At 38.3% G+C, this 23,422-nt stretch overlaps 1 protein-coding gene across 1 annotated transcript in view; it reads left to right on the top strand.

The window, feature by feature from the left end:
- The first annotated feature begins 3,615 nt into the window (after window positions 1-3,615).
- The window catches only part of LOC137913539 (contactin-5-like), a 47,149-nt gene continuing 27,342 nt past the window's right edge, over window positions 3,616-23,422 (top strand). The window contains exons 1-5 of the mRNA XM_068757183.1: window positions 3,616-3,793; window positions 8,574-8,697; window positions 8,804-8,979; window positions 16,500-16,595; window positions 20,104-20,307. Of these exons, the coding sequence (XP_068613284.1) occupies window positions 3,616-3,793; window positions 8,574-8,697; window positions 8,804-8,979; window positions 16,500-16,595; window positions 20,104-20,307 (778 nt within the window). The remainder of the gene's footprint in view (window positions 3,794-8,573; window positions 8,698-8,803; window positions 8,980-16,499; window positions 16,596-20,103; window positions 20,308-23,422) is intronic.

Here is a 23,422-nt window from a genome sequence, read left to right as displayed (position 1 = left end):
CTAAACGCAATGCTATGAAATACGACATCGTAACGGCAAACCAGAATGCCAGTAAGTAAATGAATGTACTGTAAGTAACTATGAACAGCTGGGCATAAACAGTATCGAGAGAATCACAGAAATATAAATTTCTGAGATGAGATCCTGTAGAAACCTTTTTGAGGAACCCAGCAAATGGGGCATGATGATGTATGACCTTGCGGAAGAGATGCAGATGTATTGAGGTCATTTATATGGAATCAGAGGGTATTTTTGCCGTGTCCTTCTTTTCTTCTTCTTTGTATACTACTAGTACTTATAATTTATGTTGGTCTACAAGTTGTATTCCTCTGCAGCACTCAATATTGTTTCCAGTTTTCAAAACCATGCTAATCATTCTGTTCCTGATGCTGCACATAACCACATATTTTCACGAGGAAGTATCCTCCTCTGTTATTGTTCTGTAGATGAACACATTTTAATAAAAAAAAGTTAAAACTGGCAACGTACTTAAAATGCTCAATCAGTAATCGTGTTACTCTATCTAATTCTTGACAATTGGTACTCACCCATGATTAAAATAGTTGTGAAGTATTGTGACAAGACATATGCAACGTTTAAGAATCTGTTATTTCCCTCATCTGTAATGCTAATGTAGAATTTAGTATTGTGTTTCCTTATACTGAACCTAAATGACGAGGAACGGACCAAATCTAAATCACTGAAGAGGTTAATAGCAGACAGTTGATCGGCGTTGCAATGCCAAGGATGTCTTCATAAAGTCAAAACAATTTTAAATAGTGAATCAATAAATCAGACATCCGCATTGGAATTGTAAGAAAATGCATGCTGTCAAATCAATGACACCTAATTCAAAAGAGAACAATAGCCTGAATAAAAAGTGTTGCTAAATAATGCTCTTTGAAGAATTGCCATTTAACATCTTCAACTCATTATCTGCATTTTATGATTATAATTTTGCCTTGTCCAGCTTCCAAACAAAATATTGAACTCTGCATTGAAGAGTTGACCGTGGACATCGACGGCAGGCAGGTGATTTACATCTTAATTGTGCTGATTCTCAGCAAGATTACTTTAACTGACAACAGGCCGACTTCTAATTGCATTGCTTATCAGTTTTCAAACGCGCGTTACCTTTAATCTGAAAAACGGTTCCATATCCTGTTTCTCCCAATGAGATGTGATGCAGTAATTTATAGAAAGCAATATTTTGGAGCTGTCAAGTTCCCTAGGGTAGATAACTCTTTCTCTGTTTTGCTCAGTTCCTTCATAGCACTTTATCATGCAGTGCAAAACACTCCTGCTCCTTGGAAAAGCTCTAATTATTCTCTTGCTGAGCTTTAAGCTTCTCCGATTTGCATTTTTCTTTCAGTATCATGAACAAAACAAAATGGTCCCATATCATTAGTATTATCAGCTATTTGATTTAGCTGTATTGCACTGTATGTATTGGTGATGATCAGTCAATGTGGAACTAATTGTATATGAGTTGTGATATAAAAAAATCCGACACTGACTAAAATAACTTGCAATAGCCTGAAAGTGGCTTTGAAAAAGTGGGCAACCCATGAATATGGGAGTAACAGCAACAGTTTGATTAGATGCGGAGATAATGCTAAATTACTTTTAAGTGAATATTTTATCTCCTACTTGAAATGTGTATAATTTCCTGATATAATTTTTAGTACTATGAAATTAAGATGACAGAGTGAGAAGGAGCTGATGCACTCACTGGCAGCTGCACTGATGGTGATGGGTGTTGGGCGTTCTGATTACAGAATGTTGAGGATTGGTGATTTCCTGTAGATCAAACACACTTCCATACATATGTTGAATTAAATAGTACATTTCAAATTACATTTTAGTCACACAGTGCATGCAAGATAATGTTATTAAAATGTGTTGCTCCCTTGCTGTTTACGACGAGTTCATTACATACTGAGGGTCAATAATCGTTGCTATTGTTGAATTGATGATAATCTAAGACATTTTATTAAGTAAATGTGGTAAGATTTTCAGAAGAGTGACATTGTTCTTTGCATGTGACCACATTTCTTCCAATATTATTCAAGATCATAAATGAGGGCCAGCATGCTGATGGTAATCACGCATGTTAGGGCGTCATTACATTAATTATTTCCTTTTTTACAGTGATCTGATCTGTAAAATATTTTATTGCGGGTTACAGTTTCAGCAGCCCATCTGTCATATTATTTTCTGAATCTTCTTTGAAATGTCTGGATTTTTTTTTTTTTTTTTGGACACCGAGCAGTCACATTCACACCTCTACCCCGCTTGTTTCATTTCTGTGCTGGGCCTGATGCAACTGGTTGATTTAATTGTCAGCTGTTGTACCAAATGCTTGCTCGATTGCACAGAGAATGGTTTGAGGGGCTGGCGATATTTGTTGAACTTTGTTCTGTTGTGCATTTGAAATGACCTTCCGTAGTAGAATAGCTAACTCCAAATGTAAGAAAAAGAGATTTGTGTATCTTAGCTTCACCTCTAAAGCTAACTAATATGAGAACGTGAGAGGAATATCAACAGGCAGGAATCTTTACCGAGCGAACATGCGTGTGACAAGGATAATCTGCTCCCAGACCTCGTTGTCTCATTGAAGCTGCTTGCTCCTCTGCTGTGTCAGACTCAACACTTCATACAGAGTGAGACTTCGCTGCGAGTGAATTTCAGAATTTACAACCAATCTCTGGTGCCTTTGTGTGAAGTGCATCTTTTCAACAGAGCATCATAATTAAATCATTGAGCATTTGTTATGGAAATAGAAAATGGAAACAATAAATGAATATAGTTATTTTAAAGAGGTGTTGTGGTGGTAATTTGGAGAGTTCTTTTTCAATGAAATACATTTTAAGGCTTAAATAAGGGCCAAATTGTTGAATTGGGTTTTTATCTTCAACTATACTGCTTGCTGGCTAAAAGTGGATGTTTCTTCTTAGATATAGTACACAATTTTCTTTTTTTTTCAATGGAAGTTGCTGACTGTTGGAATTGACTTCAAAGTTCCCCTAGCTATTCCATTTAGAGCGAATTTTGAAACACAACGCCTCCACATCTAGCTGTCTCTGTTTCTTTGTTTCTCTTCAGCAAGGTTTCTGCTTTGTGGCACGCTTGTTTGTTTGCAGGTTATTCCTTATATAATTGAAAACTAACATAAGAAGAGTATGATATATGCATAAAAAAAGTAAATACCATTTTAGCATATGAAGGTTATGATATAATAATGTAAGAGTTTCAGTTGCTCCCATCTGGCTAGAATTAGGCAGCCAGAGATGAATGGCTGATGGCTAAATAGAAAGCACATGATAATCTAGTGAAGAAGGAAAGAGAATAAACCAGTGCATAAGGTGATGGGAAATTTTTGTATGCATAAATGGAGCAGAAAGATAGCTTGTATAAAACATGGACAGTCCGATTGTAGTTGTACATAATTGTTGTGTAACTCATCAAATAAAACAAAATTCCTTTTTTTGGTTCAAATATTTGAGTCGATCAATTTTCCTGAATGGCTTGATAATATTTTATGCATCTCTTCACTCTTTCCACCTTTTTTTTTTTTTCTTTTTAGACTTTGCAAGCGCAGTAGCGGCACGGCCTATGTCGTATGCGGCAGTATTAAGAATGAAATCAGACAGCTCGTCGGTGCTCAACTCACGAAGCAGAGTCCGACAATACCACGCTGGTGGGCTGACCGCACCCGACTGGCCAGCTTTCTCCAGTCATCCCCTGTCAGCCCTGAGTCTGCTCAGCTCCCAAGAGGACTACAGGAGCCCAGGTAAAACTAATGGTGCAGGCAAACCAACAGTATGTTTGGGCTTGTCTGAAGCCAAATGAAAGCGTTTTGCTTTTTGATCTGTTCACAGTAAAACTATTCTTTTTTGCTACAATTTTTAAACCAGCAATGCTAGGGGAGATGATGACCCAATAAATGGCTCACCACCGCCCTGCTGGAGAAATGGACAGCAACTAAAATAAATGTAGTTAAATTCATTAAAAAAATTATATATATATATATAGCAATTCCACATTAAATATTTATCAAATTATATGAGTATTGTAGTCTCATGTGACATCTCAGTTGCACAAAATACACAATTAGCACATCATGGGCACATTGTGCATGAAAAAAAAATTCACTAAACATCATTTTATGGAAATATTCCCACAGGAAACCTATTTATTGAGTTTTTCCATACAGTATTCTCAATGTATTTATTTGAATATACAGTACAACTTCGCCCCTGTTCCCACACACCGACGACAGCACTGCGTGTATCTTCTCACAGCAGTACCACAAAGAGATTAAACATAATTGTAGTTTAACCTTTGCAAGTGATCCGTGGATCAAACTATATGTAGTCTGATCTGGGGACACCAATCAAATCAGAACACGGATTTACTGTGGTCAGCTGCATCACTAATTGATAAGCATGTATCTTCAAATGTATAATAAATAAATGGATAAACGATCAGAGTCGGCATTTCTCTGGTCCAGTCCGTCATTATTGACAGATATTGGAATGGATACTGAAATATTTGATAATATTTGGTATAGAAACAATATTTTGCGCCTACTGTTGGACTGGTGTAGGGTCTCATTAGCAATAGGCCTCTACATTATAGAATGAAGATTGTCCCTGTATCGTTGGTAGTGGGTGCCATGAGGAAAGATGAATGCAGTGTGGTTGTCTTTTCAACAGAAGAGACAGGCGTGGGGTTGTCTGCATTCTGCCTGTTTTCACTTCAAGAAAGAGCAATGAAAAATAATGATCACATTGCCTTTTCGTGGTGTTTATTCCCGAAATCTCAGATCTATTTGCCTCTCCTGAATAAATAAACTGAAGGAGTAGACGATCTAAAGTTTGTACTGATGACTGGTGGGAATGCACTCTGCTGTTTCTGCGACTCTCCTCCCTGTCTGGTGACACATGCGAAGATTTGTCCAGATTGAGTTCAGAAATTAATCTTACCTTTATCCATCAACAGCACATGGTCTGCAGTGGCTGGGGTTATGCCCTTTGAGAAATTGAAGTGGGGAACATGGCAATATCCAGCTGTCTGTGTGTTCCTGTCAGTAAAGAAGTGATAGATATGATGGATATCTTTGTCAAATGGGATTTAATATCTCAAAGACAGCATGGAAGCTCGATGATTGGTCACTTCCTAATTTAGAGAACAAATAATCCCAGAGTATGTAATGATGTGTCGATGCTTCACAATGGGATTATGTATGTCATGTTTATTGCATCTGGCATGTTGAATTAATCTGAAACATGAAACATGTGCGTGATTTTCAAAAAGGCTATTAAGCACCCAAGTATTGAGATAAAAAAAATAAAAAACAGGAACACACTCCTCTCTATCTCTGCTTATACTCATCTGTGTTTTTCTATCTGTTTCTTTCTTTATGCGACTCTGCCTACTTTGTCTTCTTTTAACTTTTGTGATAGTGTTATCACTGTGTAGCCATAAAAGGACTTACATCTCTATTACCAAGGTGAGAGCAATGCCTCCCCGTTGTCACTGGTGACAAGTGCATTATGCCATTGCACTGGATTTATGTTCAGTGAATGGAATGGATGCCAAAAAGTAATGCACCTCTCATGGCTTAAAAAGGATATTGCTTTTTTTTGACACACACACACACACACAAAGAGCATTTATCCTCGAGTACTGAAACCTTTCATTCAACTCTTTCAAGTGTTGTATGTGGGCACAGTTTTAATACATGCATCATTACCCTTACTGACTTAATTGTTACCTGCGCAATCACTGCCTTTTAAATGTCTCTGTACTTATATGATATACAATTTATAGACCTGGATCACTTTCGTCTGCAATCAATGGCTCACATTTCGTCGTTTTGGCTTTACCCTTCGTCACAGTGGATTTGAAATTAAGCCTGGAACTGTTTCCATCAACATCACATCATGCATGCAAAATAAATTAAAAAAGTAATACCTGTCTGTCCTCCATTTATGACTCACTAGTGGTGTGTGCTAGTACATCTATCTACAGAAACTTCACTTTACCTGGAATGCACCGTATTTTCATTCACATACTTTACTCTATGTTGCGTAGCTAGCCAATCAGCAGTGGTGGGCTGTTACATCACTGTCTCTGCATCCCTCCTCCGGTTGAGCTACACAGACACAGAGCAGAGAGCTAAACTGCCGGCAAGACGAAACCTGCACCATGGCTCGAAGGATACAAAATGCTGCACCTTAATGTAGAGACATCCAGAGGTGATGATGATGATGATGAATATATTTATTAGATAGAATGTTAGAGTACAAGTACAGTCAAACGGTAGCATGTATTACAGTACAAATACAGTCAAACATCCTGTCTAAGAGGAGCATTTCAAAAAAGCCCTTGCGGTCTTGTTTCCGTTGAAAGTCCTTGGTACATAAATCATTGACATTTAACAATACAAATAAAACTAATATTAAATTACTCAATTGATGCAAAATAACAATAAAATAAAAATAAATTACACCACAGATTCAAATTAACAATAAATTAAAAAGACACATAATATGTACAAGGTGTGAGTGTGTGTGTGTGTGTGTGTGTTTGTAATGTGACCAACATGAAATGACATGCCCCTTTCTTCATTCGGTGTCCACCTCGCGATTACTGCTCTAGTGTCGTTGACGCTATAGAGCGGAAAAGGTCATCATGGTTTGGTGTTTTCAAACAGCAAGAGGTAAATGACTGTTTGTACTCTATATACCCACACACATCAGCAGGTTTTGTATTTCCACTTGTTTCTTGTTTGAATTGAAATTGAGTACCCAAAAAAAACAAAAAAAAAACTTGATGGTTAGAAAGATGAGCTTGTGACCAGGAGGTTGAGAGTCAAATTCCCTAAGGCCCCTAACCCCCCCCCCCCCCCCCCCCCGAGTGAAAAGGCTCACAGGTCAGATAAGACGAGATGTATTGGGCAGCTTCCAGGTGTGAATGAGTGTAATTGTGGAAATGTTAAGGATGCTCTCCTGAACAAGGAGGAAAAAGAGGCATCATTTGAGATACTATTAATTTTCTTATTCAATATGATCCACATGATGAACATGGACAAACTCAGCATGTTGGGTTCATGCCACTTTTAAACACTAGTAACACTGAAATTGATTTTCTTTGTCTGCACAGGCAGGTTTGCAACTTAATACTGATTACTTTTCTCCCACCGATTGAAGGTATTCATTCAGAACTGTTTTATTTCCCTGGAGAGCAGTAAATTACTTATAAAGGTATTGCGAGATTACACATGTCTTGCTTTTTAGTCATTGGGTCTTTCAGAAAGAGACAAAAGGGAAGCCCTCACGATTTGTGGCTTGCATTGTTGAATTATTTATGTTCCAGATCAAATGTGATATAAAAGCTCAATACAACGATGTGCTCTCTGACAAACAGCATGAACATAAATCTATTGTGAAAAAAACAAAAACAAATAGAGTAACTGCTGTTTTGTAGTGACACATGTCATCACATAAAACACAACTCTATGTGTTTACTAAGTTTACAGTCCTAATTGTTGCACTAAGAAACATCTCCTCTGTACATTTGTCTTTAGTAATCTGGTGCAGTACATCCAGGAAAACATTTCCAATAAATGCATCACTTCTGCTCGAACAAAAGGGCAGATCAAAGAGTAGAGCGGTCTGAAGGAACAGAGGAGAATTGCTGCAGGGACTGTCACCCAGAAACTACTACATCAGCAAGCATTTCCATATGGGGGTGCATTTTGTTCTGAGAAGAGGTCAAGTCATGCCAAATCACCAACAGGAGCAGGGCAGGTTAACTGGGGGTAGACTAGTGTACGTAGAAAGAAAAATCTGTGTTTTACTGTTCAAATGAAATTAATTGCAGCATATTGTGACCGACTGTCTGGCTGGGTACACTTGAAAAAAACATTGTTGCTCGCCAGTTGCTAAATATTTCTTTTGAAAATCCTTCAGGTGATAATTTTCTAGTATGCAGCAAATGCTTACTGATTAATATTATCTTAGACTTAACTAATTAACCTACTGTTTAATCTACTGCAATTTGTATTCCAAACAGGTGACCGGTGCACCTAAAAGAGGCAAAACGATCAACCTTACACCTGTTAATAAATGATTAATCCTGTGCAGCTGCAAATAAGATTTGAGAATAATTATCTTTATCGGGTATAATTTGGAAGCATGCCCTTATTGTCACGTAGATTTATAAAGCAAGCTGTTTTATTGCATTCATTTATAAATAGTCTAGAAATAAAGCTATAATGACAACATTAATGGCTGAATTAATTGCGGAACTGTGGTATAGAGTGCAGCACCTCTATCGCACAGCAAGAAGGGCATGGGTTCAAATCCACTCTGGATTTTTCTCTGTGGAGTTTGACATGTCTCTGTGTTCTCCAGCTTTCTTAGTGAGGCTTTAATTAGTGAAGAAAAATAGGACGCTTCATGTTGGTAAATCTCATCTGTCATGATGATGGATGTTAGAACTGATTGATGGTCATGTTGTGATATATCCAATAATCCATGTCTTTGTTTCTGTTCCTGTCACAGAAGGCGAAGCGTTTGGCCCTGTTTTTCTGCATGAACCAGACAGTATGATTTTCCCTTTGGATTCTGACGAAAGGAAAGTGGTGATGCACTGTGAAGCACGCGGGAATCCACCACCCACATACAGGTGTGACATGCATTCTCCTGTCTTCTATTAATTGCGGCCACACTTGCTATTCTAATTAGCTTGTTGTTCATCGCAAATTTAATCCCTCTCTTCTTGTGTTTTCCAGTTGGTACATCAATCAGACACAAGTAGACGCAGAGACAGACTACCGCTACAGTCGTATTGATGGGAACTTCATCATTACCAATGCAAGTGAGATCACAGACTATGGGAAGTACCAGTGTAAAGCAGAGAACAGCTTTGGAACCGTCCTAAGTCACGGCGCTCTTTTACAGTTCGCATGTGAGTAAACTTCATATTTGTCCACTCATAATGTGTAGGGTACGCTCCATCCAGTGACGTTAACCACCTGTGTTTGATAGATGTGCATTTTAATGCATTGGTCTCATGTGAAACAAATCATTTTCCTCAAGCTCTTTGTTTCTCTGATTCAACATCAACAGTTCATTGAGGATATCATGGTCTCGCCGGCTCCATCTGAGTCACTCTGCTAACAGGGTACATGCCCTGAAATGCCATGTCTCACCAGTAAATAAGCGCAAAAAAGCACATTTCTTCCTCCAGTAATCTCCTGGAATAACTCCAAAACATCATTACATTCTAAGGCAGCACACATGGAGAGTCCAGCGGCATTATGCGCAGAGGAAAATGCTCGTTTTCTCTACAGTTTCCTCAGGACCAATGAACTTAATAGCCCTGTTGGCATGTCTATGGTGGGATTTCAGGTTTCTCTCGGTGAGGCGTTGCGAGAAAGCACAGGACAGGTTCTCACAGGTTGCTGAGAGAATTTCCCTCTGAGATGAATAAAGTATTCTGATATTATATATTGTCGTTGTCTTCCATTGGGACTCGTTGCTACAGTAATCACACTTTATATGTTTGTGTGTGTGTGCACTCTATATTAACTATGATCTATATTGGTAGACAGAAATGCCCAGATGGTGAAGCACAAAAAAAATAAAAAATGCTGCTAGTTTATGGGCGACAGAAGCTGCGTCACATTATGTACCCTTATCTCAATTGTCCAGATCGTTATCTACTCCTCTTTCCACTTGAGCATCAAACCTCAATGTGAAAATAAGATTGCAGCATATCAATAAAAAAAAAAAAGCAACTAAGTAAAAACCCTACTTACCTGAGAATGAGCTATTTTAATGTCGATAATCATATATTAGTCATACCTTCAAGCCAAGACATGGCTATCTATTATTATTATTTTAGCTTTGTTATGCATGTTTTTAAACGTAACCCATCACATTACAAGCGTGTAATATTCTCCAAAAAGTTGTAAAACTGTTTGTAATTCTTTTTAGAGAATCAGTGTGGTGAAATGCAACACGCAAACATCAAGATGTTTTGAGTTTATGTACCTGTGTTTAGCTAATTATCATTTTTAGAACTTTTTATATAAGCATTAGTGTGTCAGATATTGAAGGGCATCCGCACTGAGCTCAAGCACCAAAAAAACCCTCTTTGGAGTCCTTGCCCTGGTGGTGGTGTTGATGACTGATGACTCGATATTGAGACTGATGAGGAAGTTATGAAAGCTGTTGATTCTGCAGGTAATGTAGGGTTCACATAATAGCAACATGAATAGCCTACGAAGAATCATATTGAAAGGAGCACGGCAACATAACAGAGGAAAAATGAAATGATGTCACTGTGCCACTGGGTGTTTGCCTTCCGAAACATTTTAAACTCCATTTTTTTGTTCGACTAACGAGTTGTTCGAGAACCGAGGTTCCACTGTACCAAGAATAATCTCATAACCTTTTGATGATGATCCAGATCACCATGTGGACGGTGTAAATCCAATGATGTGGTAAATGATCTGCTTTGCTGAGGTCTGCGCTCTCTGAGTGCTTTTCTAGTTACTATTATTATTATACATTCTGTAATTAATTTGGCAAATTATGATTTCTTTTATTTCAGAAGCTCAAATAGGCATATTGTGGGCCGTGCTTATTTCAGCTTTATTAATTTGGCGTTTCAGGAGAAACAATGGCCACTTGCTTGCCACACATCAATTTCACCCAGGCCACCTTTGTACAAATTGGATTTTCCAGTTCAAATAAGAGGCCGATCAGTCAGTACCCTGTTGTTGAGTTCATGACAGGGCATAATGTTGAAATACTCAGCACAGCCTTTCGGCTTTTGCTACGGGGGTATTTGGAGCCTTTGACCAAAATGTATCACTTATTTGCTAAACACATGTTGTTGTCCCACTTGCACTATTGAGTCAATAACAAATCCCACACCTCACCAACTGCTTTTGTAAGCTGTGAAAAGACTGCCACAAATGTGCATATGAGAAAATTGATCATTCTCTGCAGGCAGTGTATGCAGATTGTCATATAATGAAATCAACATTTAAACAACCATTTGTGCTATGCATCGCCTGAAATAATATAAATAAATAAACAATCTGTAAGAATATCAATAAGCATGCAAGTGGTGAAGTGTGTGAAGCATTGCATTTGTGTTTCTACTGCTTATGCACTTGCACATATTCAGCAATCTTAATGCGTGATAGGCTAGATCTCTTAATATATGACCATTTCAAAAGCAAAACACAGAAATAAAGAGAAAAAAGGTACCCTGCGGTTCACATTTGGATGCAGAAGCTTCCCTCTCTCGCAGCATAACTAATGGTCGGTATTTATCACCCAGCATGGAGCTCAACTTTTACATCTCGTTTCATGTCCCCACATTCTCAAGTTGGCGAGTGCCTTAACGACGCCGATTACACAAGAACAATTATTTTAATTCTGTTAATTTAATTTTATTCCTTTTGAAGAAGTAATTATATGCTTTATGTGTTGTTATTTGTTGAAATAAAAGTTAATTGTTTTGTGCTACACAGTTATTTGACTGAGTTGTCAGAGTCACATTCAGCAAACTTATTTTGTATAAGAAACATTATTCCACCAATTACAAACTACCCAGCAGAGCATGCAAAATCCCTGAATGAGTGGGTCAGGCAGAGTTTTGCATTCTGTTCCACTATACCCTCTGGTCCATCGGGTTGTTAAGTCAAGCTGATGAACTGAACACAGTCTTGCTTCATGCAGGGAATCAGGCGAGAGTTTGAGCAGACCGGCTAGAGTGCATGAGGAAAGGTTCAGTCAAGGCTCTCGATACTCTCCTCCCCGCTGGTCATGTACTCAGCTCGTTTCAGGATGGCTTTTTTTTTTCTATTTTGAAATTCTGAGCTGTTGAACTCACACTTGGGCTGTTTTTCAGCCGTGACTTTGAAGGCAGCAAGCAGAAAGGAGGTCTCTGATCTTACTCCCCAGAGAGTTTCCTCTGTCTCTGCAGATGTAGCTCTGGCTGAGGCTCAGGTATCGAGCCACTCTGAGCAATACAGGAGTAATTAAATTAAAGGAATGCTTCAAATCAAGCATGCCAAAAATCACATGAGAACCACTCTCTGAAATGTGCTATGTATAAATCTGAAATCATCAATTATTAATGTCCATTAATTTAATTCCTACTACTTTTATATTAACTGTTGATTCGTAATTTTTCATGATGATTTAATATCATGAATAATATCAACTGGGGGTTGCAGTTCGGGGTGCTGAGGGTCTCATCGCTGCTTTTTGCAGACGACGTGGTCCTGTTAGCATCATCGGTCTGCAACCTCCAGCACTCACTGGCTCGGTTCGCAGCCGAGTGTGAAGAGGCTGGGATGAGGATTAGCACCTCTAAATCTGAGGCAAAAAAAATCAGGAAACTGATGGATTGACTATCCCGGGTAGGGAATAAGTCCTTACTACAAGTGAAGTTCAAGTACCTCGGGGTCTTGTTTGCGAGTGAGGGGACAATGGGGCGTGAGATTGGCCAGAGAGTTGCGGGGGCAGTATTGCAGTCGCTTTAGCGCACCGTTGTGGCGAAAAGAAAGATGAGCCGGAAGGCAAAGCTATCGATCTACCGGTCAATCTTCGTTCCTACTCTCAGCTATGGTCATGAGGGATGGGTCATGACTGAAAGAACTAGATCGTGGGTACGAGCAGCCGAAATGGGTTACCCTTAGAGATAGGGTGAGAAGCTCAGTCATCCGTGAGGGGCTCGGTGTAGAGCCGCTGCTCCTTTGCGTCAAAATGAGCCAGTTGAGGTGGTTCGGGCATCTGGTAAGGATGCCCCCTGGGCGCCTCCCTTCAGAGGTGTTCCAGGCACGACTAGCTGGGAGGAGACCGCGGGAAAGACCCAGGACTAGATTATTTCTCCACACTAGCCTGGGAGCGCCTCGGGATCCCCCAGTCAGCTGGTTAATGTGGCCCTGGAAAGGGACATTTGGGGTCCTTTGCTGGTGCTGTTGCACCCCGTGATCCGACCCCGGATAAGCAGATGAAGATGAGTTATGAGTGAGAGATCTAATATCCATGGTGTTGTTATACTAATACTGTACCTTTGACATGTCGCCACAACAAATCAGCCTTCTCCACTTCACCCTGTATTTTGCATCGTCCTCTCCACCACTTCTAGTTCCACCTCCTGCACTCTCAATTGAAAAGTATTGCTGAGATATATAAATTAATTGAATCACTTAATGCAAACCTCAGAAATTCAGAATTAATAGTGCACTAAATAAATTTAAAATAGATATGACAGATTTTTTACTGGACTAAAATATAGTTCGGATAAACATTGACTCCTGGTAATACTTGTATGAGTTTAGGAAGGAGTTTAGGAAGGGAAATGATTTGGTTTTGATTAGTCACAGGGCATATGGAAATATGATGTGCTGGGTTTCTAGAAAGCAATATACACCACACACATAAGCTGCTATTGATTTTTTTGACATGGCTAAAATGGGTTTTACTGTCCAGTAGAGTGCATTTAAGGTTCCTTCATCGATGGTATAGCTACTTCTCCAAAGTAGAATTGCATTGTTTGCTGTAAACGTTGGTTTCTTGTCTTTTTTGCACAGAATGCACAATGTTGCTCCTGTCTGTCTGTTTGTCTGTCCGTCCACCCGCCTGCCTTTCTGTCTTGTCATCATTGTCATTTGACCTTTTCAAACACTGTTGACACAATGTTGTGACCTCACTGAGCATCAGTGTTTTCTTCTGCACTTTTCTGGTTTATTTGCCTTCGTGTTTGTATGAAATAGCAAATGACTGAACATTGCCTGGCATTGGACAAGCAGGAGCCTCATACAGCATAAGAAATGCTTATGTCAATGTAAATGATGGAAAGCATCAACAGGATTGCGAAATAAAGGGCATTAAGGGCAGAGTCGTCTTGCAGAGGTGGCCAGTCTCCAGATTTGACTTTTTGGCTACACTGACCCAAATGTCAGGGTAGTGACCGCTGCATGTGAATCAATAGTGAAAATGCTGAAAATCAGTGGCTCTAGTCTATACTCTGGTGTTTCATTAGGACAGATATAACAAATGAGCCATGATTATGGGCTTGGGTTTACCTCACATAGTAGTTTTAAGGTGAGCAATATTCTTCTTTGCAGCCATTCTCATCAGAATGTTTATTTGTCTTTATTGTTGTTCCAGGTTGCATACCATCCAGAGCTGAATAGCTGTAGGACTTGACTGGCATGGCAGATTAAACTAGAAAAGCACTCAGAGAGCGCAGACCTCCGCCGAGCAGCTCATTCCTCTCATAATTAAATGGAAACTCCAAAATAATAAAGCTCAAATAAGCACGACCCACGCCATACCTGTTTGAGCTTCTGAAATGAAAGAAATCATAATTTGCCAAATTAATTACAGAATGTATAATAATAACAAGAAAAGCACTCAGAGAGCATAGCCTTCAGGCAAACAGTTAATTCCCCTCATAATTGGATTTACACCATCCACATGGTGACCTGGATCATCATCAAAAGGTTCTAAATTGTTCTTGGTATCTTTATACACCAACCATGAAAAGTAACAGTGAATCAGAGTTGATGTGTATTTGTAACAGATATTTGAATCCGTAAATGGGGTTTTCAATGTTAAAACTAAACATGTTTTACTGACTACTTTCTGGATCCGATCCGGATGAAATGTGGTGGTGAGATAGAGGACCCCACCCTACATGACTGTGTCCAATTTCATAAGCATTGGTCAATAATCAACCGAAATATTGAGGAACAAAGTATGAAGTTCCATTCCAAGTTCCAATGTTACCAAAAATTTCAAACTGATCCATAATCCAGGATCTCTTCTGGATCATCACCAAAATATAATAATCTGTTTCTGGTAACATTCCCAAAATATCCTCAAAATATCCTTAAGATCCGTCCAGAACGTTTTGACTTATCTTGCTAACAGTCAGACGGACGGACGCTGGCGATTACATTACCTTTCGTCGTTGTCGACTGGTGATTGCTTGCAAATTCAGGTTAACGGGCTTCTCTCCTGGTTGCAGCATTCCACATGAAGTTGTTACATTTCCTCTATTCTTACTGACATTGTTTAGCTGTTTGAAGACTTATCATTACTCAGTACAGTAATTTATTAAAAAGAAACTATTTTTTTTTCCTTGAGCAAATCATTGTTGATGACTGTCAAGCTTGCTGTGCTCTTTACTTTTGGCACTTGTATCCGACCTGGGATGAGGAATCCCTCATCTGTGGCTCTCGCAGAGCATTCTTCTGTATTTTCCCTTTTTAACCTTCTCCGCCAAGGAGGTTATGCTTGTGACGGCATCTTGTCCGTCTGTCTGTCTGTCTGTTAGCAGCATAACTCAAAAGGTTACAGACGGATATTTTCAGGAAATGTTGGGAACAGATTATTACATGTTGGTGATGATCCAGAAGAGATACTGGATTCTGGATCACTTTGACATTTTCTCTAACATTTCCGTAAACAGAGCTTCAAAATGTGTTCCTCAATATCGCTTATTAACCAACGTTTATGGAATTTGGCACAGTCATGTGGGGACCGCTATTTTACCACTGAATTTCATCTGGATTGGATCTGGATTGCGGATATTATCAAGATATTTTGAAAAAATGGGGAGTACACTTGCGTTTGGGCCTACTGTGCATTTAATATTAGAGATAAATATTTCTAACAAGAGTCGTCTTATAGCTGAGTCAATTCTAATAATAATATCACGTGTGAATCTATGCTATCTAAATACAATTTGGACTGGACTTGTAATCAGTACAACTAATAATGCAATTGAGATGTTTTGAAAATAAAATTACGTAGAACAAAAAAAATATTTTGTGTCACAATTTGGAAATTAATAAATGTGCTGGAAAATGAGAGAAAATGCAGGTTTTACGAGTCTCTCTGAGGTGTAATAATCCTTCACTTTGTCAAAGTGATTAACTGAAAGTGCTGACAACACAGACACCCACTCTGGGTCAGAAGCCTGATGCTTTTGACTAATTGCTTCGACTCGAAACAGATATTTTTATTTCTCACAAGGCGGTGGGCTGCTGTGTCTTACTTGCATATAAATAACCAGGTGAAACAAAAATAATGCAACATTTGCAATTAGTAATGGTAATTTTATCTTACAAACAAAATCATGACATTTCATGGCCTTAACATCAACCATAGAAGGTTAATGCCAGTTGCAAGTGAACACTTTACCACTCAACGGTTGTGAAGGCGATCGACGGAAATGATAGATGAAGCCTTTTTTCATTGTGTCAAAACATATATCAAAATGCTGATGGCGCAATGATTTTTCTTTTTTTTTTTTACTTTCATAAAACATGTAAGGAAGTTGAAGGTTGCTTCAGGGCTGCAATGAGATTTCTTGCCCTTTGTGAAATAACATATAACCGTGGTACACTTCACTGTTTTGCTGAGTAAGATTGTCTTTCTATGCTGTTCTAGATCTCGGTGCGTTCAACAAGAAGACCAGAGGTGGGGTTTCTGTGCGTGAAGGCCAAGGTGTGGTACTCATGTGTGCCCCTCCTCCTCATTCACCAGGTCAGATTCAAGACCACCAGTCACTTATATTTATTTGAAAGGATAAAACCCCTTGAGATGAAACCATCTCGTTTTCAAGAGGGTCCTCAATCAAAACAAAACAGAAACAGAAATAACAGCAGTGCAAATATGAAAAAACAACAGCATCAACAACAACAAAAAATAAAAAATACTCTCTCTTTACACACAAACACACATCCACACTCAAACTGCACACATACAAACATGCACACGTAGCTCTGTCAAAATAGTAATAATAAACTAAAATTGAGAGTTATAACATGAGAAAATAAGATAGCAACACAAAATTAAAAGCAGTTACAAACATTTTGAAAATGTAACAATAGGGCATTTTTAAACATATTATAAGATCTTATAGAGCGGATGGAGGATGGAAGACTGTTCCAATCCGCAGGAGCTTTGAAATGGAATGCGAATTTCCCTATTTCCTTTTTTATCCTCGGAACAACAAAAAAGGTTTGGTCAGCATGATGTAAACTATAGGAAGAGAGAGGTTTTCAGTAAACTCGTCGCCATTCAAAACCTGTCCTATGTTTTATTATATATTTATTTTGTGTTAAATTGAAAGTATTTTCTCACTCCTTATTAATCGTTACATATTTTTTACAACTCTTTTCTCATTTGCAGTCATCCGTGATGTCATGAGTTACAATAGAATGAGCTGGAACAATGGAAATGAAGAGAAATGTTATTCTGTCAATTATTTCACATAGGCAGAGCACATAGCTTGAATGTGACTCTGCACGGTCCTCTAATGTAAGCTCTTTTGTGAGCCATGAATCATCCAGGCTTTCTGTTTACATCAGCTCTGTCGCACCACTGCACTGCACCCATGGGATTGTTTGCCAAGTGCTCTTCCGCACCCGTTTCCTTCCCTGGATGGCATTTCAAACAATGCAACAGGAACTATTGTGCTGATTAAGAAAATAATGTTTAATTAATGATTGACTCTGCTTATTGACTGATGAGCTAACAAGTGTACTGCAGATGATAAAATTCAACCAGTTGAAGTTTGCTCCAGGTAGTGTAATTTTTCCACAGTGCATCAGTATTTAAAATTACTGCCCATACATGCTTTCACTAATTCCTGCTAGGTTCTATAAAATGATAAAATGAAATGAAATGGAAAAAATGTGATTGACATGAAATTAAAATCGATTGCTGGACATGTTTTTGTAGAGGGAGGGCAATACAATGGAAATAGTGGTTTTCTGTCATCTAAGATTAGTTACAGTCTGGATGCCATAAGCTGTTAAATTGACTCAGGTTTTAACCAAGATGACATATTCCAATAACCTCATCTAATATAACATCATTCGTATTAGAATGAGTGGCTGGATCAATACAGAATGTATTATATACATTATCATTCAAATGTTGAATGTATAGCTCTCCGAACTTTATAGTGTGGTGAAACACTGGGACCAGTTTTCACGTTTTATTTCTTTGCCTTCAGTTTTTTTGTATTTTACATACATTTGCCAAATAACTGTGAAAGTATTTGCAGCCGCTAAAATGAAAATCGATATCAAAGCTTTTGGAAGTTTACATTTTATTGTATTTATATGGCAGAAAATCAAAGTACGTCTCTAATGAGATACTTGATGATAAATTCTTCACAGGTTTACACAGTCCATCTCTGACTGTGCCGCTAAACTTTACAAAGCAAATGTTACTGTATTGTACCTACACAGTTTATTAACAGTCCTGTTGTTTTCTGATGGTTAATGTTGTTTGAGCCAGCCTTGTCACATACTGTATAGATTACACTTTTAGAATGGGTCTGCATTGCTCCTTCTGGAAAAATTCACCAACATCACAATAGGCTGTCGAGCCTTTATTCTTCGTATTATGCACAAATATACAACATATAATTAATTTCTTTAACATTGCTGACGTATAATAAAAAATGACCTCCAACAACTAAAATAATTTTAAAAATGCCACAGCCATGAAATTCATTGGTGTGATAAATGCCTCTGTGAGTCAGACCATGGCAGAACTAATCTTCACACTGTGTAGGGAGTGTCAAACAATGTTTGCGTTAAATTGGTTCTCATATGATCAGTCATTAAAATGTGAAATGAAATAGGTAGGTGGTATGAATTAAAATTATTTGGAATCAGCTTGATCCAAAATCAAAACTTTCAATAATTAATTTTATAAATAAATAAATACTTTTTCACAGCTATACTATAATACTTATAATACTAATAATAATACTTTATTATTAATACTTTACTATAATAATAATACTAATAATAATAGGAATAATTCATTCATTCATTCGTCTTCTTGAAGATGAGATGATTTTAATGGTCTCGTCTTCAGCCACTTATCCGAATTCGTGGTCAAGGGATGGAGCCTAGCCCAGCTGACTACGGGTGAGAGGCAGGGCACACTCTTTAGCCACTTCATTGCAGTGAGACTAAACAGAAAGATGGACATCCACTCAGGCCCACAATCATTCCTACTGATCATTTATAGTGACCTGCGTTTAGTGTTCGACTAAATTGGAGGTGGGAGAAAACTGGAGGACCCAGAGAGAACCCACATAGACAGAGGGAGAACATGCAAACTCCTCTGTCGTATTTCATCCATCCATCCATCAAATATTGTCATTGTAAAGAAACTATAAACATGATAACAACAGATTCCAAGAGATTACAAAAGATTCAACCCTTAATGTAAAAACCTCCATCATATTTAAAATATTATTAGTTATGCTGTCACAATAATCATGCTCTGCACAGACACGCACACACACGTTCACGCGACCAAACTCACTGGAATCAGATACCATGGATTCTCAATTAACATCAGCAGGTTTTACCTTTCTGGTGATATATCCAATTAATTACAACAACATGAAACAAGAGGTTCATTAGTCTGCATTCCAAGTCATCGACTCTTTGTTGTTCACAGTTTTACATTTTTCAACTTCGAACAGACTAGCACTCATCTCTGCTGACATACAAGCTGCTCATTAGAAAGCCTTGTTGCTGCTCAAATGAAACCCTCAGTGCTTATTTAAGTTATTATTGCATCACAGTCATTGAGCATTGATTACTGGAGACATCATGAATGTTCTGAATTCTAAGTGAAATTATAAATCAAGTAGCACTGAGTGATGAAGTTTTACGTGTGTTGAGGCAGTTTATACAGTATCCAAATGAAAGCATGTGACAAACCCTAAATTTAGGTTATAGCATTAATAACAGTTGAACACATGACATAGCAAATGCACTTTTTTTTTTCAAAACCCAATCCTACAAAATATAAGATGCTATTCCTGCACTCTATTTACCAGCCATCTCTACTCACCAAGGATGGACTATTAAGACTGTTGTTGATACAGCATAAAACAAGACACTGAAAACAATGCGTGCAGTATTCTCTGCACAATTGCTATATGATCAATGCTTTCTGCACAAAATGAGATACCTGCTGCATTTCTAACCTGTATGTTCTCCATTTGCAACTATAGAAATCATCTACAGCTGGGTATTGAATGAGTTCCCCTCCTTTGTTGCTGAGGACAGTCGGCGCTTCATCTCCCAAGACACGGGAAACTTGTACATCTCAAAGGTGCAGCCCTCTGATGTAGGAAGCTACATCTGCCTGGTGAAGAACACAGTGACGAATGAACGAGTCCTGAGCCCTCCAACACCTCTCACGCTTAAAACTGATGGTGAGGCTTTGGGATTTGTAATACATTTCACACAAGATAGGGCTTGAAATGTAGGAAAGCCCTCAGCAGATAAATCTACGGGATTCCATTAGATAAACTGTACAAAAAGCATTGCAGAGACCTGACTCTGTTCACTCCAAAGTACTCAACTGTTGTGAGTTTTTATTTTCAAGATCTATTACAGTACTTCCTTCTTTTTGAAATGTTTTTACAGCTGAAAATGAAAGAAAAGTATAATTTATGTGAATAATTTTAATATCTAATAGGTTAATAACTAATTCTGTCCTCTTCGCACTTATGCTGAGAGGAGCATTGAGAATTCTATGCACACTGTAAATAGATAGTGAGCAGTGCTTTAACATTAGTGTGGGGAGTCTTCTTCACTCACAATTTGCTTTGGTGAAACTGGCCATCAGGGAAATTATTTTCCAGCATAAAATTAACTGAATCAATGGCCCTTGCTGTGGAGGCTCTTTAATACTAGCCTCTCTGGAGCCGTGCTGTGGAGTTGTTTGTTGGATTCAGGTGTGGATTCCCTCTACAGGCTTTTTAAATCTGACTGCACAGAGAAGCGTCCATCACTTCATACAATTGCCTGTCATTGTGAAGGTTTCAAAGAGCCATAGAGATTACATCCCTAGTGAAGCCATGAAAGAGTCTCTGCACCTCAGAAGATGGTTCATTCCAAATGTTGCTACACAAATAAATGTGCATCTTAAGGGTTACATCCCTTCCAGCAAGATTTCGACTGTGTTTTTGCATAACCTTGTATGAAAGGGCCTCGGAGACATATTCAATTCAAATTTATTTATATAGCGCCAGATCATAACAAAAAGTTATCTCAAGGCACTTTACAGGTGTTGCAGGGAAAGACCTGCAGAGAAAGACAGAACCCAACTTGACCCACCAATGAAAGCACTTTGGCGATGGAGGCAAGGAAAAACTTCCTTTTATTAGACAGAAACCTTGGACAGAACCTAAAGCTCATAGTGGGCGGCCATCTGTCTTGACCGGCTCGGTTGAGAAGGAGAGAGAGAGAGCAGGAGCAGACAAAAACATAACGTTTTTGTTCTTGACAGTGGTGCTGGGGGACACTGAAATGCGATTTAGTTCAACTACAACACTAAAGCAAACATTTCTGAGCTGTTTTGGCCCAAGAACCAGTACCTCAGTTTTATTTAGATTTAATAAGGAAGTTAAGGAAGTTATTGGTCATCCAGGAGTTAATGTCCTTAAGGCACGTCTGAAGTCTAACTAACTGATCGGTTTTGTCTGGCTGAACTGACAGGTATAAATGTGTCATCTGCATAGCAGTGGAAATTTATGCTGTGTTTCTTAATGTTACCTAAGGGAAGCATATGCAGCGTGAATAAAATAGGTCCAAGCACCGAACCCTGTGGAACTCCATATTTAACTTCTGTGTACATAGAAGATTTATCATGAACACGTACAAACTGAAATCTATCAGATGAATATGATCAAAACCAGTTCAATGCACATATGTGCAGTAATATAATACATAGCACATAATAAAGGTGCTAAACTGGTTTATGTCTCTTATTAACCAAAAGTCTGCTGTCAGATTATAAATATGGTTAATTGTTTTTAATTTTTTAATAAGAGAAATAACCTTTCTAACATCCATGTTCTGATATGTAACTGTGGCACGTGGGTTAATTGTACTCTTACCTGCACCATAATACAACGCAGCCAAGTCCGATCTCTCTCTACAGCTGCTGCACCATTGTGCCAAAGAACATCTTGGCATATCTTGCCCTGTGAGTCTCATGATGTTTAGCAGCCGTTAATATTGTTAATTGTTGGTGTCAATGTTTTTTAATTGCACTGGCATACACTTTGACTTACAAGTCAACCAAATGTTCCTCTGTTTTGTGCATTCCAAAATAATTGGAAGCAGTCCAATCAATCAGATACCTCAGTCTGCACCTCAGTAAAAGCAAATGTTTATTACTTTATATAGCTGAAAATGTATGACCACTTTCTGTTACAACCATGAGACTATTAAATCACGCTTCTGGGCTTGTATCCCAATGGCGTGTAATTGATCATCAGCCACCTTGGCCAAAGCTTGACCAAAATGTGTTGATTTTAAACAAACATGCAGAATTAATATGTAAATTCCGATATATGAAAACTATACTTTTTCAATATCCGTGTACATTTCTGGATGTGCAAATATTTTTTAATTGGTTTGCAGATAAAACTAACAACTTGAGACTGAATATAATGCTGAATATACTCTGGTTAGTAAAATATAGCAAAGTCATTCTATTTGGAGTTCTCCTGTGGAGCAATAAATGTTGTAAATGAGACTGAAAAGTTATCTGGAATAAATACAAAACCTTTCACTGTCACCCACGATTCAATAACCCCACTCCCTTCATATGGTATGCATTTTTTTCCACACAAAAAGCGTGAAGTGCATGCAAGGGTTGTACATATGGCTTGTCAAATATCATGCGAGTATTTTGTTTTAATGATCATCGACATCCCAGTGCCCACTGAATACACGACCTTTTCTTGGTAAATCAGGAAGGTGCTAGTGAAAGTTTGCAGTGCTCTCCACGTGCTATTATCTGTGTATCCTAAATTAATCTGTAAAGGGCAAAATGCTCATGTAATATTAATTTTGGCCTCACATTTATTAAGTCAGATAATAGCAATTAGATTCCCGCTGAAGGTGATTTGCTTTGTTGCGCCTAATGCTCAGGAATTACATTATGTCAATTTGATATAAATAGCTGCCTTAACATAAAGCTGAATAATAAATACATAAAAACATAACCTGGAAGTGTTACTCAAAGTACCACTTAGCGAGACATAGCATGTTATTGCATGAATCATTTGCAATTTCACTGTTGTGTAGCAGGGTGCGCAACTCCTTAAGGTCTGCATTCCGTTTGTCATCGTCTGTTAGTTGTTTCTACCCTTTTTAGTGATTCAAAAGCCAGTGTATTTTTGAGAGGCCTGTGCATCAGTAATCCTCTACTTGCTTTTTATCATAAATAGGACAATAGAATATATCCTAGCCAGTTTCTCTGCAAGAAAAGACGAGAATGTGGGAAATGGTTGGTTTGTAGATCTCCCAATCTCC

Source organism: Brachionichthys hirsutus, unplaced genomic scaffold, assembly GCF_040956055.1.
Source record: "Brachionichthys hirsutus isolate HB-005 unplaced genomic scaffold, CSIRO-AGI_Bhir_v1 contig_1003, whole genome shotgun sequence".
Classification (NCBI taxonomy): domain Eukaryota; kingdom Metazoa; phylum Chordata; class Actinopteri; order Lophiiformes; family Brachionichthyidae; genus Brachionichthys; species Brachionichthys hirsutus.
Note: the sequence above shows the minus strand (reverse complement) of the source record. Positions and strands in the feature narration are given on the sequence as shown.